The following is a 23,363-nucleotide window of genomic DNA, read 5'->3' on the forward strand; positions in this document are numbered from 1 at the left end:
AAAAATTAATTTTAAACTTTAATTGCATTTATTTATTTATTCTTATTTCTTCGTCTTCTTCTACATTTATTTATTTTTCTCTATCTTTTGATTCCATACTTCTGTAAAGCTCCTTTAAAACAATGGAAATTGTAAAAAGCACTATACAAATAAAATTTAATTGAATAACCGTGCCTATCTCAGGCATCATCGGGCATCAAGGCAGGATACACCCTGGACGGAGTGCCAACCTTTCACAGGGCACACACACACATTTTCATTCACTCACACACTATGGACAATTTTCCAGAGACGCCAATCAACCTACCAGTTATTAGTTATTTATTAGTTATTCAAAATGAATGAATAACTGTAAACTCCATCATAATGCTAATGGATTTGATCACACAATGGTATAATCAGGTTTTCGAATACTTTTGGCATAACGAACACAAAGATATATTCTTGTTAGCAGGAATGAACAAGTCCGGGTGTCTTCGATCTACTAGCTTGGACCTTGACAAGCTGCCGAAACATGTAGAGAACTATGCCAGCTACTTTCCAGTCTCTTATCGAATTCATTTATTTTTAGTACCATAGGAACACTGGGTGCAAAATAAATCTAAGAATAACATTATGCTACACTGCTGAATTTGTGTTGACAGATTCTGTGAAAATCTGCTACCTGATCTGAGAAAGTGTTATTTTAGAAGGCTAAGAGTGATTTATTACAGCAGTGTTACATGGCATTGAATATCATTTGCAGGATTATCATGCTGTGAATTTATCAGTACATTCCAATTCCTTTAATCACGATGACTTTCTTTTTTTAACAAGACTTTTAAATTCACTTCATAAGACAATAATGTAATGTTCACTTGGAGTCCTGATTCCTAGTTTAGATTCAGTGGATTTTTATTACTGTACAATAAATTACAGGACAGGATTCTGTCTTTGATTTCTTTCTTAACAAACACATTCTTTCACTCACTCACTCATGCACAACAAATGTAAACATGTCTGTATTCATACAGATTTTGTATCTTCAGCCATCTTCAGTGCTCCACAGCTCCACCTTTTGAAATCAGTACAGATAGAAAACAGCCATTTCTCCTCCAACAATAAAGCATGCTGATCTTCAGTGCTCTTGAGGTTATACATCCATTAATCAGGATGTTAGCACATTCACGCAATCGTTAACTGGCACTTAATGTTTACTTGTCCATTTTTGCACTCTAGCACACAGACACACGGGCACCCTTAAGTGCCCACTCTCTCTCTCACTCAATGTGTGTAAAGAGACGCTGTGAACACGATGTCTCTGCGAATGGCCAGTGATGCCCTCTCCATCTTGCTGCCCAAAACCGAGTCTCCTACAATTCGGGCCGCTTGTCTAACCTCCTTCAGAACTTCGTCCAATCTTTGAATGCAGCGCACCACCGTTCCCTCCTGTACGTCTGTCAGCTGGGCGATCTCCGCAAATGGCTGTCACACACACACACACACACACACACACACACACACACACACACACACACACACACACACACACACACACACACACACACACACACACACACACACAGAGAGCTCTGATTTACTACTGTATCATGTTTCATTCTGATATATCCACAAGTGTTATAAAATGTCCTAGAAACAGTACACGGGAAAATATACTAGAAGGAAAAAAAAATTAAAAAGATGACTAGATATCTAGAGTATTGTTGTTGAAATAAAAAATCGATTTGTGGTGTTATTTGGGCACTTCGCAGCATCACATTAACAATAAACAGATTAAAAATCTTGTATCTAATCAGTGCCGTGTAGGTATAGGATAGTGGCACATTTACTGTAAGAAGATTTATTGTCATCTACTCCAAGTAAAAGTCTACAGGAAAGAGGATTTTGCCCATTACAGATTCTTACGTGTATTTTGTCTTATTAAGTGTATGTGAGAGAGAGAGAATGACTATGTATTTCTAGCTGCTAGCGATAACAAAAACTGACTTCCTTCACGGACTTCCTCAGATGCTTTGGTGTGTTAACAGCCCCTCCCCTTCAATACAACACCCAGTCACTGATTATTTTTCAATAATAGCACTCTGCTAAGGGTTTTATTCCTTATTTATTACATTGTTCAATTCATATAAAGCACGTCACGAAACTCTTTACAGAAACGAGGCCAGTGTGAGAGGATTTTGGGTCAGTGCTTACCATTCCTCTGGCCCAGCAGTACACCACCTCGGTCAGGCCAAACTTAAACTGGGACACGTATTCTTCAGCGGTCTGAGCGATGCCGCACTCACGCTGTAGATCCCCAATACGCTGAGCCACGCACAGCACCCGATCGATCGCCTGTTTGAGGGGAAACAAGTCAAGCAGCCAGGATGTTATCGCTCAAGTAATTAAACCTGTAGGACAGAAAGCTTCCAGGTCTCTACCCAGACTCTCTGCTCTCCTTCAGAGGAGCGGCTGCATGCTAAAAGTCACGATCACTCTCAGTGCTTGCCTTTCATCACTATTTCAGGCCCTCTTTAAAGCCTGTTCATGTTCCGTAGCTGTTTAACAATGCACACTGACAGAGAACAAGTGTGTGAGCGTGTATATGTGTTGAGCTCAGCAGGTGTGTTGCCCTTCATGGAGGCTTGGAGCAGAAGCAGTTTGTTCCAGTAACTGCACTCTGGCAGTGATTCAGGAAGCGCTCAGATTAGACACACTGGCAGTGCAATGGAAACATAAATCATTATATCTTTTTGCATGAGAAGCCAGCGAGCGTACTGAACATAATGTTCCCATTCATATTATAAATTAAAATCGCTATCAGGTTGCACTACTACTGTTATGTTTAGTTATGCAATAATTCAATTCAATTTAATTTCTATAGCGCTTTTTTTACAATAGACATCGTCTCGAAGCGGCTTTACAGAACATAAACATAGAGCAGAAGGTAAGCATAAGGAATAATAAAAGAAAAAACGCATAATAATAGAAAAACAATTAACAGAATAAAAAATTCAAGATTATTATTAGATATATATAATAATGTGAGGAATGAGAGGCAGACACTGCACATTGCCTATGTCTATGAATAATAGTGAAGAGATAATAAAAGAATTTTCTCACACACACACACACGCACACACACAGTACTGTGCAGTACCTCTTGGATTGTGTTAGGGACGTGCGGTTCCATCTGAGTGTTCTGCGTGAAGACGAGGCAGGACAGCAGGGCGGCGCTCTCCTCCGGTGCCAGAGGACTCAGCGTGTTCTCAAACAGCAGCTCTGTGAGCAGGAGCTCGTGACTGCTGATCTGACACGCCACTCGACCCTTCAGCTGCACTGCTCCGTTACCGTCGATGTAGTTCAAAGCCTCCAGGACCTGTGCGTTATAACACCAAAAAATATTCACATCACACAATCATTATATAATGCTACATTGTGCTATTGCATTTACTGGATATACACAACCAGTATTCAGCCAGCATTTTAATTACCAATCACTTCTTTGTGTGAATGAATAAGGCAAAAAGTATACACATTTTATCTTATAGTCTGCTGACAATTTTTACATAAGTAGCTACCATGAAAACCCTCACATCACTTATAGTAAAGCAATTCCTCCAAATTCCTGTGCATTTTAATTTGTAGGCTAAATATTGTGCTTTTAATGGACACTGACCTTAATCCTCTGGTGGTACTCTGGAAGCAGAGTCAGGGACTGATCTGAGATCAAGTACAGCAGTTTATCCAACTCTTCCTGTAGTTTCATCCTCTCCTGCACACGTGAGAACTGAAGGCATAAAAGGAGCAGCTGTTATACGATCTGCTCGCTCACTATTCACTCAGTGAAGACGCTTTCCTGACCAGACATCCGGGTAAATTCAAATTAATCTCATTCCTCCAACGCTGGAGCCTGGATGACATTAAACATCAGCTTATGAGACATTAGCTTCTTATGCACTGAGACTGAAGAGATGGCAGCCCGGGGCCAGAAGGATTAGCTATTATGGTTCCGTATTTAACACCACACAAAGTTGTGCAGCAGCTTAAAAGAACGTATTTAGGATTTCCTTCAAGCGGCTGTACAAGTGGGTGCCAGGTGTATGTCAGGTGTAGAAATAAACATATATATATATATTTTTTAAAGGAAACGTTTGGTGCCATGATCCAGGCAAGAATGAGTGAGAGTGAGACAGGTGAGAGAAGAACAGTGCGACACACACCTGCTCAGTGAAAGTGGGTGAGTGGGTGCAATGGAAATCTTTGAGACTTTCTTGCAGGACTCGCCGCCTCATCACACCTTCTACCACATCCACGGCCTTCAGGTGAAGGTCGTTCACAGGGTCGAGGGTCGCGACACCTTCTGGGTTGGCCTCGGCTAAACGCAGGAGCTCCTGAGTCGCGGTGGAAATGGCTTGACCGGGTGGATCCATTCTGACGGGACAAAAAATTTAAGCTGACTTCGATGATCTGGAGTGAAATAAGTGGGAGTGGTCGCAAAACAGATGCTCGCCCACCTGAAGCGCGGTTGCTGCCTCTTGTTATAGTTATCGATTATCCTCTCTGGAATAATCTTCAGGGTCTTAACTGTGATGGCTGAGATGTCCTGAGGCTTCAGTTTCTGCACTGTGTGACTACAAGGACCTAAATATATACACACACGCAAGCAATGAGAACAATAATCTTGTCAAAAAAAATGTTTCTTACAGTAGCCAGTACGAGGTGGTGTCATGTGCGACACTGACCCTCTGGAATGAAAAGGCTGGTGTCGTGAAGGTGTGTGAACACCCGGTTGTTCTGAACGCTTCCTGCTGCTTCTTCGTTCCCTTTCTCGCAAATGATGAGGGCGGTGAATGTCCGATTCACAGAGCCGGTGGACACCTGCGGGCAACAGAATGGCAGGCACTTCCATTTAAACAAACTCAGGCACCAAGTTTCTTAATCTGAGGGAAAAACATTTAGAAATACGTACAGACATCCAGCCACATATATCTACCTGTAAGAGAACAGCCAGGGCGTTAAAGTGCTGAGCGTTGTTGACCACAATGACCCGCCCCACCGACAAGGCCTTCATCCCATTCACAGACTCCATCACTGCTTGCTGAGAGAATAGAAATGGGAAACTAACATATTTTCTTATGTGCAAAAACCCTAAAGCTTTTACTGTGTACATTTATAGATGTTGTACATTATGCACAGGATGCATGTCTCGGATAGTGTGTTTGTGTGTGTGTTCGTGTACCTGTAGAGCTTCTGTTGTAATGCGTAGTTCTGTCAGTGTGTGGTAATAGGAGAGCAGATCAGATAACTGACCCTCTGTGTCAAGAGGTGGGAGAGACGAAAGCTCACATTTCAACTCAGATATCCTCCTCTCATTGGCCTGAGAGAGTGAGTGAGCAAGTAAGCGAAAGAGAGAGAGAGAGAGAGAGAGAGGGAGAGAGAGAGAAGAAGGTTACATCTGCTACATGTTAAAAAAAAAACTTGAACTCAGCCAAAGATAATTTGCCTTAAAAAAAACCTAAAAGGGTTTAAAAGCTTTAGATTTTTTTTCCAGAATAAAACAGTCATGAATTTTCCAGAACGCAATCTCTTCAGCGGTCGATGTGTTATTTTCACATTACAGTTTTCCCTGTATTTAATGTTCTTTAATAAAACTCTAAGTTCAGGTATGTTACAAAAGAGTTTTAATGCACAGGGGCTGCTGGGAAATGTATCCACCTGTGTGTCTCTGTGGCTCTCAGAGAAGCTCCTGCGCATCATGTCTGTGACTCTGAGGGCCTCGACGCGCAGCAGGTTTAGGATCATGGTGTACATCAGTCTGAACTGGGACTGCAGCAACGTCGGCTTTCCCTGAGGAAAAGCGAAAAATATCTTTCTAAACAACCACGTAAACATAATCATGTTAAATTGCAAATGAGTTAAATGTAAACCTTGATGCATGTAACAGTAACACAGATATGACCAAAGAGCTGGGGAAAAAAACACCTCAAAATCCGAGTTTTACATCAGCATGAGGAATGTGAAAAATAATTGAAATGGGCTTGATGGAGATCACGGCTCTCTTTCAAATCCGCTGTGAGTAATTACATCTTTCAGTCCGTCGGCGATGCTGTTGCCATGGAGCAGCAGGCTGGCATGAGTGTCTGGAACCATCCGTGACACAGCGCTGATTAACATTCAGACAAGAGCCAGATAGGAACCCCCCCAAACACACACACACACAGCTTGCACAAGCACTTAGATTTTTAAACCCTTCATTATGCAATACAAATGGCACCTGTAAAGAAAATGAATTAAAAGCTATAACACACTCTTTATGAATGAATGCTGATTGCTCGGCCAAGCTTTTCTGTTTCTCCTTTAAATCCACTTTAGAGATCTAACCGTACTGCATGGGGATGGAGAGGAACAATTAGTCAATATAATGTATGATCACTTCAATTCATCACTTGGAATGAACATAGAATTGGCTCTCAGAAAACAAAAAACAATCCTATAGCGTCTTACTTACATCTAGCTGAGATAAATCAATAACCTCATCGTTCCAAACATCTCATATCTCCTTGATATGTAGGATTTACAGGATCTAGGATTTTACACTTTCTCTGTAACACGATAAGCTACTTTATCGATTTCACTTAAATAGAGAGAGAGAGAGAGAGAGAGAGAGAGAGAGAGAGAGCTGCTAGGAATTGTTTCTGATTCCAACGTGTTTTCTTTGCACCACAACTCAAGACTTGAACAGTGATAATAAAACCAGAATAAGTACCACTTCAAAATGGCTTCATAGAGAGAAGATTAAAGTCAGCTATAAAATGGAGCTGCACTCAGTTTCAGAACCCACCAGCATCATGGTGTGCAGGTCTGCCATGTCGTGAACTCCGGTCTTGCAGAGGATGATGACGGTGCCTGTTGCGTCCAGCCCTCTTCTGCCTGCTCTCCCTGCCATCTGTATGTATTCACCTGCAGACACAAACACACACAAAACCTTTGAGTGTATTGAGTGTATTGAGTGTGTATTAATATGACACTTCGTGTACCAGGTTGTGACAGAAACTAGACTGAAATGCTACAAAGGAGGAGCAGTGAAAGGGCGTGGCTTCTGCATCTGCCAGTAACAGTGAAAAGGCTTGGCTTCTGCATCTGCCAGTAACAGTGAAGGGGCGTGGCATGTGTCTCAGTAATGGTGAAGGGGGCGTGGCTTCTGCATCTGTCAGTAACAGTGAAAGAGTTTGGCTTCTGCATCTGCCAGTAATAGTGAAGGGGCGTGGCCTCTGCATCTGTAAGTAACAGTAAAGAAGGCGTGGCATGTGTCTCAGTAATGGTGAAGGGGGCGTGGCTTCTGCATCTGTCAGTAACAGTGAAAGAGCGTGGCTTCTGCATCTGCCAGTAACAGTGAAGGGGCGTGGCCTCTGCATCTGTCAGTAACAGTGAAAGTGCGTGGCTTCTGCATCTGTCAGTAACAGTGACAGAGTGTGGCTTCTGCATCTGCCAGTAATAGTGAAGGGGCGTGGCCTCTGCATCTGTCAGTAACAGTAAAGAAGGCGTGGCATGTGTCTCAGTAATGGTGAAGGGGGCGTGGCTTCTGCATCTGTCAGTAACAGTGAAAGAGCGTGGCTTCTGCATCTGCCAGTAACAGTGAAGGGGCGTGGCATGTGTCTCAGTAATGGTGAAGGGGGCGTGGCTTCTGCATCTGTCAGTAACAGTGAAAGAGTTTGGCTTCTGCATCTGCCAGTAATAGTGAAGGGGCGTGGCCTCTGCATCTGTAAGTAACAGTAAAGAAGGCGTGGCATGTGTCTCAGTAATGGTGAAGGGGGCGTGGCTTCTGCATCTGTCAGTAACAGTGAAAGAGCGTGGCTTCTGCATCTGCCAGTAACAGTGAAGGGGCGTGGCCTCTGCATCTGTCAGTAACAGTGAAAGTGCGTGGCTTCTGCATCTGCCAGTAACAGTGAAGGGGCGTGGCCTCTGCATCTGCCAGTAATAGTGAAGATGTGACATGTCTCCCAGTAACAGTGAAGGGGCGTGGCCTCTGCATCTGTCAGTAACAATGAAAGAGTGTGGCTTCTGCATCGGCCAGTAACAGTGAAGAGGTGTGGCCTCTGCATCTGCCAGTAACAGTGAAGGGGTGTGGCCTCTGCATCTGCCAGTAACAGTGAAGGGGTGTGGCCTGTCTATTAGTAACAGTCAGTCCTTTTCAGTAACAGTGAAGGGGCGTGGCATGTCTCAGTAACAGTGATGGGGTGTGGCCTCTGTGTCTGTCAGAAACAGTGAAGGGGCGTGGCCTCTGTATCTGTTATGTCCCAGTGAAGGAGGCGTGTCCTCTGTGTGTGTCTGTTAGTAATACTTCTACTAATAATATGTATTGTCATGTAATACCAGGTGCCTTTAATGTTCAGCTTATCACTACCACAAATCTGCACCAGAATTGAGCTGTGTGTCATTTCTGATGTTCTTCCGCTCACTGATCACTAGTGATTATACTCATCTATGCAATGCAGTTACTCACTCAGAACAAACACAGAGGCAGATTACAGCATCTATAGAATCTTGAAAGAATTGGGACCGATAAATCTCGGATTCTTCGGTCTGTATTCTCATGACGCGTTATAGAAGACTCTGAGATTAGAAGTACTAAATGCAGGCGTGCCGATAACACCGACATGTGTTCTTGTTAATAATATAACATTTTGTGCTGCATATTTCTGTAGAATTCATTTACTTCACTGACGATGAGTGCTCTTGTATTATTTCAGACTGAAATTAAGCCGGCTCACAACCATTCCCTCCCCCAATCACTCTTTACCAAGGCTGCCAATAAAAATATGAAGTTGAAAGGAGGACCAAGAGAATAGTACAAAGAAAAAAAGAAGGACACATTAATAAAAGGTGTTCTATATATTCTTCATATACCAGGATGAAGGTTTCTGAATCCGGTTCCGTCATGTTTGCGGATGCTGTCAAACACTACAGTCCTGGCCGGCATGTTTACGCCCATCGCAAAAGTCTCGGTAGCAAAAAGAACCTGCACGAGAGAGAGAGAGAGAGAGAGAGAGAGAGAGAGAGAGAGAGAGAGAGAGAGAGAGAGAGAGAGACAGCTGTGATCATATGCATGCACTAAATGACTAAACTGAAGGGGAACAAGGAGAGCCTGGTATCCTACATTTATTACAATGCTAGTTATAACTAATCCCCAGTGGGTTTCATAATGCACAAATCAACAAGCATCGTGGAACTGCCTAATATTAAAGTTCCATGTAATAATGAGATCAGGGGGAAGTAAAACTCATTGAAAAGTCTCATTAAAAAATGCATGATGCCCCCAAACCTGTGCTCGTAATAAGACTGTAAGAAGACCTGCATATTGAAACCTCATTAGCTCATATTTTATGTCAGGAATAAAACACTCGGTGGGGCAGTGATGGGAAAACAATCGATGACGAGGTGTTTCGCGAGACGTAGCGAAGTCACCGTTACCACCAGGAAGTGGATTTTCCTTGAATATCGGCAGGTCCTAAGTTTAAAGTGCAGAAACACTTCATGATAATAATAATTGTTATTATTGATTTCCTCCCACACTTGAGTTGATGCAAAGACACGATTTGACATATTCCTGAAATATATATAGTACACTGGATAAAACAAACAGTGCAAGTTTAAAGACATACTTTTACAAGGCCTCTAGAGAAAAGCATTTCGATGACCTCCTTCAGGATGGGCAGGATGCCGCTGTGGTGCACAGCGATGCCTCTCTTCAGCAAGTCCTTCATCTGCAAGATCTGGGAAGCGAAGTGCGAAAAAAAATCATCATTTATTTGGCAAGTTATCAGGAACAAATCTACTTCTCTGACAAAAATCATAGAGCCAGTGTCTATGTCTGGGGTATGCGAAAAATGGGCAGTCGTGGCCTAATGGTTAGAGAGTTGGACTCCTAACCCTAAGGTTGTGGGTTCGAGTCTCAGGACGCCCATGACTGAGGTGCCAGAGCAAGGCACTGAACCCCCCCAACTGCTCCCTGGGCACCGCAGCATAAATGGCTAATCACTGCTCTGGGTGTGTGTTCACGGTGTGTGTGTGTTCACTGCTGTGTGTGTGTTCACTGCTGTGTGTGTGCACGTTGGATGGGTTAAATGCAGAGAACCAATTCTGAGTATGGGTCACCGTACTTAGCCGTATGTCACGTCACATCACATACACTGTACCATCTCATTTTCTTCTTAATACCAGGTTGCTTGGCTGTTTCTCCCCACCTGCTTTGTAATTGCTCTTAAGTAATCTAAATCCAAGTGAGGTCCATTAAACCAAGCACTGGCTGTAAAAATATGTAAGGTTAATTACCCGGATTCAGACACGCACCTCTGAGCTAGTTAGTGCTCTGCGTGCCTTGACTGATTCTGAAGTAAGAGGATACGAGGCATGAAGTGGAAAAAGTGCTCAGCAGGGGTAATCTCTGAATATATAGTCTCATATAGCCAGACCTTAAGACTGATCGCAGAAGCTCTGGGCTCCTTAAACAGCTTTATCTTTGGCCAAAACCCCCCCAAGAGGGCTGATTAACTTGTAAAGCAATAAATCGCAGTTCAGTTTGGTTCTGCATCTTGATTGGAGGCGTGAGAATGTAAAGTCTCTACAAAAACCGACCGGCGTGCAAACACTGATCGTTCATTTAAGCAAGTTGTGCAAATAAATGAGTCTGTGAAGTAGATATCACTCTTATCACAACATCCAGTGTTTAGCTGTTTCACTGTCACAGTTCTAATTGTCAGGATGGCTTCCTTCTTCCATGTGGGACGGTTTGTTTGGTTGGACGTTTCCTCTTCCCACAAACTACGTGATTGATTGTTTCAATCTCCAGCACATGATTTACATTCGGGTCCCAGCAGTTACAATACAGCAGGAATGTTTTTATCCAGGTAGCATCGAAACCACTGGATACTACAGTAGATCTTTTTCCAGAAAAGAGAGAACATGCAGCGAGAGAGACAACCAAGTATTGTGTGTTTTATGGCAATGAAACAAGATGATCATGGAACAAGTTGTACCTGAGGGAGCTGCCGGTCTCCTCCTCTCAGTCTGCTCAGACTCTTGTGGAAGAAGGAGTGGATCTCGTTCTTTTCCATCGAACTGGTCAGGTCCATAGAGGTGAGCGAGCGAGCATTGTCGTCACAGCGTGTGCGCGAGAAGGTGAACGCCACCACCGGAGTCTGCTGCCTCTCTGACAGGAAGTTGAGCAGCGTCTGCCACACGGCCCGGTCCTGACACACACACACACACATACTTATTTATACTTCATATAGTGCAAGGAAACAAACCTCTTGTCTCTGAAAACAGGCTCTATTGGTGTTGTGGTTATTATTATTAGTATCATTAAGAATAAGTAAACAGACCTGATTTGGTGTGGTGCTTTGTGACACCTTCTTTGTACCGAAAGACTGGGCATGTTTACTGGTGCGCTCTTTTTTGGTCTCCACAGCTGCATAGTACCTAAACACAAACACAAACACACACAGAAAATGCACAGCTTCTTACCATGTGACAATAAATCACAAAAAAATACAACAAAAAAAAACTCAACAACAACAATCTCAATTCTGTCTGATTAGAGAACATGTTAAAATGTATATACAATGCATTTGGCACTATTTGCTAGTTTAGTTTTTATCCAACTAGCAGGGTTTCCCGCAGCACTTTGCAGTTCGGGCGGCCCGCCTAAGCTGGGAAACCCTACCGCCTTAACTAGGTCGTTCAAAAAAAATAAATTCCGCTGCACAAAAGGCCGCCAAGTGCATCTCGGAGAAAAGCGTGGACGAGCTTCACAGCGTGAGCGGGCACGCACGTCACACGGCCGAAATGAGAGAAAGACGTGGTCCGTCACTGTCTGGAGGATAACTAGCCAGTTGATAAAACGCGTGTCCGTGTAAGTACACTTATGTTTTGGGTTTATTTAAGCCTGTTATTGTATTAGTCTATAGTTCTTGCAAATTTAAAGTAAGTTAGCTGGTGATTTTGTTGTTTGAGTTCTTCACCTGCTAGCTAGGTTGCACGTGCCTGTTTTTAAGAATTGTTAAACGTAGTAGAGAGTCTGTGGTCTATCTCACAAAGAAGTGCCACCCTGCCCCCCAGGCAAACCATACCACCTTAACTAACAAATTTTCTGCAGGAAACCCTGCACTAGTGCTACTGTAGTTTGGGGCTTTGCTGTCTATCTGCTTAACATCTTAAGTAATTACAGCTGTGTTAAATGAAGCACTTCAATTAGTTGTGGGGGGTTTCAATGTAATGTTACTCCTGAACTACTGTAACTATTAGAGGAACATGTTCAGTTTAACAGGCCAAAAACTACCAAATCCCTCCCAACATTGAGAAATTTCATGCATGTATATTTTTTACTGTCTGGTCCTACTCTAAAAGCCGATCCACCCAATGAAGACGAGTCTCTTGGTTTTACCCTTTGGTGAGGAAACCTCCAGTAGCATCCAACAGCAGGAAGAGCTCTTTCTGAGTCTTGGTGCTGTTTCCTGTGTAGAGATAGTGCTCTAAAGGCACCGGTCTCTTCACCGTACTGATCACGTAGATCGGCCTCTTCTTGATTCGCCTTTGAGAGCAGGAGAAAGAGAAGAGAAATAGAGACGCGAGAGCTATGATTTAGATTTTAATTATGTTCTAGGAATTAGATCATATATATATATATATATATATATATATATATATATATATATATATATATATATATATATATATATATATATAAATAAAACACAGTGTCAGAGATCGCTAGAGGAAAAGCACTCGTTGAGACATACCCTATCCATTCGCTGAACTCCACTGCATTGGGCACTGTAGCACTGAGCAAAATAATGCTCACATGTTCAGGCAGCATGATGAGCACTTCCTCCCACACAACACCACGCTGAAACAGAAAGAAAACACACAGAGACTCTGATCACTGGGGAGCAGTTTGTGAATGACTCAGTGGCAGTGTTTTGTGACCACAGTTTCAGAAACTAAACAACATTTTTAATCTATGATGGTGAAAATGTGGCAAAAAGGTAACACTAAAGGGACAAAACGTAAACACAGAAATAATTCTCACCTCCGCATCGTTGATGTAATGAACCTCGTCGAATATGACCCACTCCAGGTCCCGAATGACCTCTGACCCGTTATACAGCATAGACCTGGGGAGGAAGGGGGGGGAGAGAGAGAGAGAGAGAGAGAGAGAGAGAGGGGAGGGGGGAGCGGGAGAGAGAGGGGGGAGACAGAGATAGCGGAAGAGAGAAAGAGAGAGCGGAAGAGAGAGAGAGAGAGCGGAAGAGAGAAAGAGAGAGAGAGAGAGAGAGAGAGAGAGAGGATATGGAAGCTTATCTCTCCTCTTATACAGGTGGATGTTCCTGAATGCTGCTGGTTGCTTCATTACCTCAGTATTTCAGTTGTCATGATGAGGCAGGAGGCCTCAGGGTTTATCTGAACATCTCCAGTCAAAAGCCCAACGTCTTCAAATGTGTTCTTAAAGTCGCGGAACTTCTGATTAGACAAAGCTTTAATTGGAGACGTGTAAATGGTTCTAGCAGGAAAGATGGAGGAGGATTTAAAGAACATCAATCATCATCATCCTCATTATTATTGTTATTAGCAGACTCAAGACACACGCAGACACAGAAACACACACAGACACACACACAGATGCACACACACACAGACGCACACACAGACGCAGACGCACACACACACACAGACGCACACACACACACATCGCAGACGCACACGCGCAGACGCACACACGCGCAGACGCACACACGCGCAGACGCACACACGCGCAGACGCACACACGCGCAGACACACCTGGTCATGTGTTTTTGCGAGAGCGCTATGGCGTACTCAGCCACCACAGTTTTGCCCGCCGAGGTGTGAGCAGCTACAAAGACCGAGTCGTGAGCCTCGAGCCTGAGGATAGCCTGCTTCTGAAACACGTCCAGCTCAAACGGATACTGAAATACACACACACACAATTTATCATCCTATTCTGTCTATTCTGTGATGATATTGTTTAGAATGGATTTATGTTTGTACCGTGGAGCCGAGCACATGGAGTCAGACACTGCCATAAAACACAGGTATAATCTGTACCTTAAAAGCAGGATTGGGGATTCGTTTGTAGAAATCCTCACACGGAGAGCTGATGTCCACAGGCACGGCCCATTTCCTTTCCTTCTTCTCTTCCTTGCTTTTCTGTGTTTTCCCATCTGTATTGCTTGGTGATGAAGCTCCAGCGGGGGCAGGTGATGGCAAAGAGTCCTGGAAAAGGCAAAAAGAGAAAAATCACATGCTCGGACCTTCTCATATCATGTTCCACTGCATCACATGACATCCAGTAGGATTTAAAGCATTGACTGTTAAACTGGTTCTTTTTTCAGAAATACTTTGTAATGCATTTTGCTATATACACATTTTTACATCACAACGCAGTTGAATTCTTGAATCTGATTGGTCAGAAAGACACGGCTGTGCTACTCAGACATTGGCTCAGGCTGGAGATATAACCTGTACATCACTGGTTATATGAATATATTTTGATGAACTCGCCGCCATGTGCGTAGGGCAGTCCGGCTTAGACCGGGATTTGAATGACAGACGTCCGACATGTGTGTGAGTACTGGTACAGAATGTTAATTTCTCAGTAAGGAGGTTTTAAATAATCTACAGCACACTGTTATAGGGCAGGCACTTATTTCCAGGGATTTCAGTACAGCGTAACAGATATTGTGTCATCGGGTAGGCGTGGCCTATTTGATTGGCGTGGCCTATTTGATAATCTAACCCTATCCCTAACCATAACCGTAGTTTTTGGTTGTTTATTTGTTTTCTAAAATAAATCAACCTGTATGACTGTTTTGTCCTTCGTAGTGTACTGTTTTTTTTTTTTTTTTTTGAAAGAAGGCGTTTTTCCAAAACCTCCGGAAAACATGCCCACATTATGTCATGGTAACGAAACCCCTGGAATTTAGTGCCTGCCTATTAAAATAATCAACCCACTAGGGCTGGGCGATAAAACGATAATGATATGTATTGCGATAGACAGGTGATCGATATCAATAAAAAATGTGTTCGATAAAACGTTCGATATTTTTTATTCTTTTTTTTTTGCGGAAGAAAAGGAAATGTCATTTTTATTACTGTTCTTTTAAAGGTCTCTTCCTTATTGACTACCTTATTATAAGTCTGACCGTAGTCACGCCAATGTCGTCTGCAAATTATGCAATAGCACTGAACGTGCAATAAATTCTCAGGTTTCTCTATGTTCATATTTAAAACTTCGCACTATTTTATTACACTTTATTAAGCATTTCTTACATTTTCTTTCATTTTGAACCTTAAAGGTTAAGAGATAATTGTTAAGTGTTCATCGTGACTTTAGACTTATGTTTACATTATAATTATTTGAGTTTTCTATGGTTGTTGACATTTCTGTCTTAATACCTGAGGGGATTATGATCAGAGGAAGGTTAAGTTTAAAATAAAAATGTTTAAATGTAATAGATCTTTCTCCTGGTCCTTTTAAATGGGTCATAAAAAATATCAATAATTATTGATATCGACCGATATGAAACACTGATATCGTGATACAGCTTTCAGCCATATCGCCCAGCCCTACGACCCACTATAATCTGTTACCTCGAAGCGTTTTATTCCTTAAATCAGAGCTAAACTTTTACCTTAATGCCCAGATCCTCGAGGCTGTTAGTTCTGTGGAGTTTGGACTCCTGTGCTGTTTCTGATCCTTTCTCTTTCTCCTCAGGCACAGGTTCAATTACATCATCAAACGTAGACAACAGGGAAAGCAGGTTCACGTCTCCTTTGGTAGGTTTGGCTTCTGCGGTGTTTTGAGAGCAGAAACAGTGCAATGAGCAGTGCATCACCATGAGGAGAGCGGTGTGGTAAAGCATGTGCAAAATAGCTGTGATCTAAACCTTTATTACTGAAGTTCATGCCGGATTTCAGCCCCGGAGGCACCGTCAGTAAATCTAAACCGGGGGAAAAGAGAGTGCGAAGAAAGGAAAGGAAAAAACAAAAAACACCTTAACACACACCTACCTGGAAGAAATGCTTATAAAGAATCTAGCCAAGTACTGAATATGAAAAGGCGAAGAATTTTCACCCTTCTCAAAACCGATGTTCTCCTCCAGATCAGACTTTTTCTTTATCTGCTCTAATGTCAGCTCTTCCATACCACCTGAGGATGGAAAAAAAAGAAGCTCTGCATTACATCAGCTCCAGACATCATTAGCATCATCATCATCATCCTACTATAAACTCCTCAGTGGTTTATACAGCTAATGTATTCGAATCCTTTCGCATATACAGTAACCTACAGTAAGTGTGTTTATATACAGTATATAATAATCCAGTCAGTACTTTATTCCAGTAGCTTCCAGATTAGTGACCATATAACAAGATACCATGATGTTATAAAATCTACACTGGAAATACGTCCCGTTTTAAACAAAACCCGAAGACAGAAAATCTACTTTATCTATATATGACGTTTTTATATGACGATAAAAACTTCTTCTTGACTCAAAGAATGCAGAATATGAATACTCAAAAATTAAGTATGCATGCTTATTTTTTAAAGTTTATAGATTATAGCCTTTATAATAACAATAATGTCTCTCTTCTATTAGGTCTAACTGACCAATTTGTTATGTACACAGAAGAAAAAAAAAACCTGGTAAAAACGGGTAGTTGGTGTTGCTGCCTCTAAGACTCTCAGACGGGGGTCCAGGCTGCCGCAGCATCGATAAAGAATTCTTTGCGGACAAGCCGGTGTCCTCCAGTAACACCTTAAACAGAGAGAGAAACATACAACATTAATCTCAAATACCAACATGGATTTGAAGCCTCAACTTGGGGGGGAGGGGGAGAAGAGAGGAGTCAGGAGAGTAGTATACATATATAATGATACTGTTCTAGTATCTCGAATTAGATGCGAAAATTGCATGAGGGTTAAAGTGGAAACCTCGGTGAAATCCAGCAGCATGCCGGTGGTGGGATCTCTCACTACAGACAGACCCGAGTGCAGAGGAGACTGGGAACAGTGCAATAACGAGTCCACTTGTCTCTCCCTTTTAGTCAGTCTGAAAGATTAAAAAAAAATATGAATCGATTATTTTAACACTGATAAACCGATTCCATTTAATAAATGAGATCTAATGAATCCAGGTGTCTCAAAATATTTACAGGACAAAAAGCCTGTAAAATAAACTGGTATTTATAGTGAATCTGTGTCTGAGATGTTTTCATACGTAAGAAACTTCTGGAAGGCGTCTGTCGTATCGTGTATGGGCATCCATGCGGGATCACGCAAAAAACGTTTTTCTACCTCCATCTTCAGGTCCACACTGAATGGAGGAAGCCCATGAGGAAGCTGGAAGAATAAAAGAATCATTAATCCCAGTAACTCACATACAAGCATTCGAATTCTCTCTAAAGATCTCCAAGGAATAAACATGCCAGTGATGGGTTAGGGGTTGAGACACAGGGTTACTGATCAGAACACCCTGACCTCTGACTCCAACTTCTAAATAACCTGAGATGTGTGCTGTAAGAGAGGAATTGTGCTGTTCGGTATGATATGCAGGACAACAGATTTCTTCTTCTGAAAACAGCTCTTGTGGAAACCAAAATAAAAGCAACAACCAAACTGAAAATATTTTATTTGATCTTTATCTGAACTTTACAGGTTGTGAGTTCAGAGCCCGACACTGCCAAGCTGACACGGTAGGGTCCTCATAAGGATGCTCGTTAATCCTCAACTACTGAAATGATAAGTCACTCCGGATAAAAGAGCCAAACAAATGATTTCACGAAAACTTCACTATATATGTGATGGTGGCTCGGGTCAGTAGGTCAGTCGGTGGAAACTGTGCATCTCTGCTCTTTTAACAGCTTTATATTTTATTCTGTCTCAATATGAAAGTGAATGCAAGGTCTTGTATGTGTTCTCACCGTGCTCTGTGGTGGGAAGGGTGTGTGAGAGGGCTGTGTATGTGTGAGGAGCTCAAACTTCCCTGAACATCCCATCTCCAGCAGGGACAGAGGCAGATCATCAGGACCAGGAGCTGGCAAATCTACACACACACACACACACACACACACACACACACACACACACACACAAACACACACCTTATTATTTCACTTTACCATTATAAGGTAATAAAAACATACCACAACAGGAAGCCATGCTAAAATTATCCCTAAAACAAATCTCCAAATTCTTGCTGAATCTGTCAGAAGACAAAAAAAACCAATAAGTTTTATACTATCTACAAATTACAACACTGAATGAATGTTATTCTCGCTAGCCAACCGTGTACCGTATCTCAAATCACACGCTCGCACCCTAGGTAGTGCACTACATAGAATACTTAATAGTGTACACGCGCACCCTAGGTAGTGCACATAAATAGGCAACCGGGATCGATTTGGGATTAAACCAGCTGCCAGTCATGTTGGCAAGTTTAAAATAAACGCTGCCACTGTCCAAAACAAAATCACATAATCGCTCGAATGGATAAAAAAAAGAAATATATATATATATATATATATATATATATATATATATATATATATATATATATATATATATATATATAAAATATATCCACTATGCATAAAAACGTGTCCCTTTCAAACTCACGTATTTTCTCCATCCCGAAATTTGCTGCTCTCGCTTAAGTTGCAGAAAACAAGCGAAGCGAGAACAGGAAGTGACGCAGTGGAAGTGTGTAGAGGTTTCGTTTCAAAGTTGATAATAATAATAATAATAATAATAATAATAATAATAATAATAATAATAATAATAATAATAATAATAATAATATCTCATTGTTTAGAGATAACTGCTGCATTTCGTGCCTCGAGGCCCCACAAAGTTTTGCCTATATAATGTACATAATGATTAATTCACAGCGATTGTTTAACGTAACAATATTTAATAAAACGTTTAGTATCAATTTAACCAAGACAAGCAGTGAAAACCCGATATTATAGACTCCAGAATGAAAATAAATAAATAAATAAATGAATAAAATAAATACGGCAACATATGACGTCATATTCGTGCGACGTTGCTCTTAATACTGCATCCAGGAGAGATTTGAAGTAACAAACATTTCTTTCTGGTTTTATGTGTATGTATACTATTAAATATAGTATTTGACATCATAATACGTGCAACCAACAACTTAAAAAAAAACCTTAAAAAAAACATCGACAGCTCAATTAAAGGGTTTTACGAGCTATTTTTTAAATCCTAGCATAGAGTTCATGAGCTAAGGAACAAAAACACTGCTAATGTTTCACTTGGTAGCCAAATGATGAACTGTAGATGATTTCAGTTTGTTGTGGTGGTTTTCAGTAATAAACATTCTCTGTGTTTTTCCCTCTGCAGTGACTGGATCATGGCTCTGTTTCCAAACTCACTGACAGAGGAGGAGGAAACCTTGCAGAAGAAATATGCCAAATTAAAGAAAAAGGTAGAAATGCATTCAAACGTTACTGATGGAGGATTTGTGCAATATTCATGTGAAATCACACAGAAACTGCTGCTGAATTTTTTATTTCTATATGGCATAATGGGGGTTTATGTTTTATATATACTGTGTATATATGTGTATGTATGTGTGTGTGTGTGTGTGTATATTTTATATATATATATATATATATATATATATATATATATATATATATATATATATATATATAAACTGGTTTGTTTGTTTATTCATTCATTTATTTATTTATTTATTTATGTTTTCTGTAATTAAAAACATTCAGTATAGGTGCAAGTGTAAATGAGGGACCTGACAAAATTATTAGTGATAAAAGGAGTCATTTATTTTAGTGGACGTGGTACATGAACTGTAACTATAAAAGCAGATAAAAGCTGTTGATACAGGAAAATAATCAATATATATAAAACAAACCCCCATAATGCCATATATAAATAAATAATTCACCAGTTTATATATAAAATATAATATAACAAACCCCCATAATCATTCAGCAGTATATATATATATATATATATATATATATATATAATTTGCAATATAATGCTATGCTTTTTTTTCCTCTCTAATCAAAATGCATTTACAGAAATAGAAACTTTAACTCTGTTACAGCTGGTCGGTGTCTTGTTGCTGTATTTTATTGGTCCATTTAAAATATCGCTTTTTAATAAAGCGTATACTTCACAAGCGTATGTTTAAGATCGGAGGTTCAGTCGATTTTCTTATTTTCAACGGATTTCTCAAAGGGAGGAACTTTTTTTTTTAATCAAAGTTAATGTGAGACTATTCAAGGACAAAAAATGAAAAAGAAAAAATTGCCGGTTGAACACGTTAGCCTCATTTTATCGTGTTGCTTCGTTTTTTCCTCATGGCAGAAAAAAGCCCTATTAGCGCTTAAAAAGCAGAGCTCCAGCAATCAGACGAGTCAAGCTGGACTGAAACGCAGTGAGTCCATTTTTCATTACTGGCTGTAAAATGATTCACAGCATGAATCAGTATGCAAGTCATTATTGCAGTGAGAAACTATTGTTGTTGTTTTTTATTAAGTAAGTTCTTTCACATCTCATTTCCTTGCCCTGATTGAGGAAAGGAGTTTAATACCCTTTTCTACACTGTTTCTTTTAAGCCTTGTCAGATCAGCCTGTGGTGGACACGGCGACAGCCACTGAACAGGCCAAGATGCTCATTAAATCTGGAGTCATAAGTGCCATCAAATCAGAGAACAAGAATTCGGGGTTCAAGCGATCGCGAACACTTGAGGGTAAACTCAAGGTAAGAAAGCAGTGTGCTGTTAAACTGTCGTCATTTCACTTGTCAATACATGCAGTTTAATCAGGCTTCACGTTTCGCTGTGCTTTAAGACGTATACTTTTACTTTACTACAAACGTTATTATTTCTTTTTCATCTTAGGATCCTGAGAAAGGTCCAGTTCCGGCATTCCTACCGTTTCAGAGAAGCGTCTCTGCAGATGAGGAGCTTTCTGAGGTCAGATTGATTTAATTACACAGCTTGTCTTATTCAGCCATAGGTCATTTTACTCAACTCCAATTTAAACAACGTTTGTCTTTTGCAGTCGGCCAAAAGGACCCAGAGAAAGGCTCTGTATGAGAGGTGAGTTTAAATGACGCTTTGTGTGAAAGTTATCTAGACAATTTTTGGTATTAAAATTCACACTTGCTGCTGCAGCTTCGTCACCCCGGCGGAACGCTCACGTGACGAGGAGGAGGGCGAAGGAACAACCAGCCGGGATATCGAGCGCGACCGGGAACGAGAACCGGAAAGAGAGCGCGATCGAGACAGGGACAGAGAACGAGATCGTGGACGAGACAAAGACAAAGAGCGAGAACCAGAGAGGAACAGAGACAGGAGTCGAGACAGAGACAGAGACCGGGACAGGGAAAGAGACCGAGACCGCGAAAGAGACAGAGACAGAGAGCGAGACAGAGAAGGATCCTTCAGACGTAAAGTTCTATAATAATCAAAAAGATCATAATTTCTACTGAATAATTAGTAATTAGTAATGGATTTGATGATTTGTTTATTTTTATATTCATTTTCACATCATTAATGTGTTGTGTTGTGATTTCATCTGAGCTACACTGAGTCTGCTCACACTGACGTTTGTGGCCATGCAGGTACAGACTCGTACCCGGAGCGGCGAGGCATGCGGAAAGGAAACACGGTGTACGTGTACGGTGCAGGGATGGTGGAGGAGAGCCTGCGTACAGCTTTCTCTCAGCACGGGACCATCATCGACCTGTCCATGGACTCGCCACGCAAGTACGACAGACTTAACCTGCTAATCCGAGGGACGGTGAAGGAGCCATTTGCATTATTCGGTCATATAACAGTCACTAACACACTGAACCATGAGCAGAACTGTAGACCTATCATTATGTGGTATTGGTAGACTCTAGTACTGTAGCTCAACCACTTTCACTCGCCTCTTAGGATTCCTTCGGTTAAGCGGTGATTAGATCAACAATTGTAATATTTGTTTTCTTAGCTTTTAAAAAACAAAACAAACAAAAAAAAAAACAGCTAAAGAAAACAACTACAAAATGTTCAAATGCCCAATAATTATGAAATATGAATTCCATCATGGTGAGTCCGTCCAGAACAAACCAGGTTTCTTGGATTGCTGGTATTAGGGACAGTTTCGTCAATACAATCGCACGGCTAATTTGACCGCAAACAGGAAGTCAAGCAGCCATTTCTTAGCAACATATTCACTTATCGATGACACCAAACCCGTCGTACATTTAGCGTCACGACCCCATGTTGATAAGCATGCTCTGAATCTGCAGGAGATTCTGAAAGGAACAAAAGCAACGTTAGCTGTCGTGTGTGTGTGTGTGTCTGACCTCAGTGTGAATTTCTTCTTGTTTTTCCTCTCCAAGCTGCGCCTTTGTCACCTTCGAGAAGATGGAGTCGGCCGATCAGGCCATTTTAGAGGTCAGAGTCGAATCCCAGCACTCACACAACGTCTTATTAACATTTTTTTTACCCAACGCTAACAACAGGATGCTCTGATTTTAGCTGAACAACACCACAGTGGGTGACGTCACCATCAAAGTCAGCATCGCTAGGAAGCAGCCCATGTTGGACGCAGCTACGGGGAAATCGGTCTGGGGTTCTCTGGGTGAGTAACACAGATGCAACAGATTCTCAGCCTTGTTGTGTTTAAACTACACCAGTGACTATCTAAAGGAGAAAACAGCACCGGTTTTAGCGATTTTAGATGCTCCGTCCATCACGTGAGAAAAGTTTCAACGGCTGAAAGAGAAAATCTTTTGTACCGACCCGCGGTGTGGCTTTAGATCCGTCAGTTAAATACGTACACAAACGTTTCTGCCTTTGATTTTAATCACCTTTTGTTATTTTAAACAAGTCTTTTGTTTTCTCTCATAGCTGTACAGAACAGCGCCAAAGGCTCCTACAGGGACAAGAGGAATCAAGTCGTCTACAGTGAAGATTTCATCTGAGCAACACACACACACACACACACACACTTTTTTTAAATGCTTAACTCAATCTTCTTGTTTTTTCATCATGAGAATTATGTGTAATATCTGTTCGTTGAAATCCGTCTGTCAAAATGTCAGCTTCACTGTACTCCGGCATTACGGCCGTCAATAAAGACTGAACACGACTCGCTGCAGCTTTGTAAACAGGGACGTGTGAATCGAGGTTACGGAAACATTTAACAAGCATTCAGTCATAACAGGTCATGCTGTTATAGGGAAATAATCAACCAAAGGGACATCATTTTTAGTCCCTGTAAGATTTCAGAGGATTATTTATTTATTTGG

General features: G+C 41.3%; 2 protein-coding genes across 3 annotated transcripts; one reads left to right on the forward strand and one right to left on the reverse strand.

The window, feature by feature from the left end:
* Positions 1-869: 869 nt before the first annotated feature.
* Positions 870-18,802, reverse strand: skiv2l (SKI2 homolog, superkiller viralicidic activity 2-like). The gene is made up of 29 exons (XM_027133829.2): positions 18,677-18,802; positions 17,983-18,104; positions 17,280-17,401; positions 16,994-17,111; positions 16,703-16,817; positions 16,133-16,207; positions 15,945-15,998; positions 15,690-15,847; positions 14,104-14,271; positions 13,819-13,964; positions 13,394-13,540; positions 13,070-13,154; positions 12,780-12,886; positions 12,425-12,571; positions 11,364-11,460; positions 11,019-11,231; positions 9,645-9,755; positions 8,890-9,001; positions 6,824-6,942; positions 5,698-5,829; positions 5,222-5,359; positions 4,976-5,080; positions 4,725-4,860; positions 4,497-4,623; positions 4,203-4,413; positions 3,659-3,769; positions 3,140-3,358; positions 2,194-2,334; positions 870-1,464 (listed from the first exon to the last, which is right to left on the reverse strand). Exons 1-29 carry the CDS (start codon positions 18,687-18,689, stop codon positions 1,264-1,266), a joined length of 3,750 nt encoding a protein of 1,249 aa, XP_026989630.2. The 5' UTR covers positions 18,690-18,802; the 3' UTR covers positions 870-1,263.
* Positions 18,803-19,053: 251 nt separating this feature from the next.
* Positions 19,054-23,203, forward strand: nelfe (negative elongation factor complex member E). 2 transcript variants are annotated; one of them, XM_027133839.2, is made up of 11 exons: positions 19,054-19,169; positions 19,430-19,514; positions 20,426-20,495; positions 20,677-20,822; positions 20,962-21,036; positions 21,125-21,162; positions 21,238-21,512; positions 21,687-21,831; positions 22,452-22,506; positions 22,591-22,693; positions 22,963-23,203. In XM_027133839.2, the coding sequence occupies exons 2-11, from the start codon at positions 19,440-19,442 to the stop codon at positions 23,034-23,036; spliced, it is 1,056 nt and encodes a 351-aa protein (XP_026989640.2). In that variant the 5' UTR covers positions 19,054-19,169; positions 19,430-19,439; the 3' UTR covers positions 23,037-23,203. The 2 variants fall into 2 exon arrangements, with proteins under 2 accessions (XP_026989640.2, XP_026989639.2); XM_027133838.2 differs by having other exon boundaries at positions 19,071-19,140.
* The last annotated feature ends 160 nt before the right edge of the window (positions 23,204-23,363 follow it).

This window comes from Tachysurus fulvidraco, chromosome 7 (genome assembly GCF_022655615.1).
Source record: "Tachysurus fulvidraco isolate hzauxx_2018 chromosome 7, HZAU_PFXX_2.0, whole genome shotgun sequence".
In the NCBI taxonomy this organism is placed as follows: Eukaryota; Metazoa; Chordata; class Actinopteri; order Siluriformes; family Bagridae; genus Tachysurus; species Tachysurus fulvidraco.

What these genes read in the sequence shown, in the direction of transcription:
- skiv2l (XM_027133829.2), bottom strand. An exon ending in GAGTTCAGCGAATGGATAGG is followed by an intron (nt 12,572 to 12,779) that starts GTATGTCTCAAC and finishes CTGCTCTCAAAG; the next exon opens with GCGAATCAAGAAGAGGCCGA. An exon ending in ACCTGCACACCATGATGCTG is followed by an intron (nt 5,830 to 6,823) that starts GTGGGTTCTGAA and finishes GCTTTTCCTCAG; the next exon opens with GGAAAGCCGACGTTGCTGCA.
- nelfe (XM_027133838.2), top strand. Translation starts at nt 19,085, where the DNA reads ATGACGTCATATTCGTGCGACGTTGCTCTTAATACTGCATCCAGGAGA. An exon ending in GCATCCAGGAGAGATTTGAA is followed by an intron (nt 19,141 to 19,429) that starts GTAACAAACATT and finishes TTCCCTCTGCAG; the next exon opens with TGACTGGATCATGGCTCTGT. An exon ending in ATGCCAAATTAAAGAAAAAG is followed by an intron (nt 19,515 to 20,425) that starts GTAGAAATGCAT and finishes TCCTCATGGCAG; the next exon opens with AAAAAAGCCCTATTAGCGCT.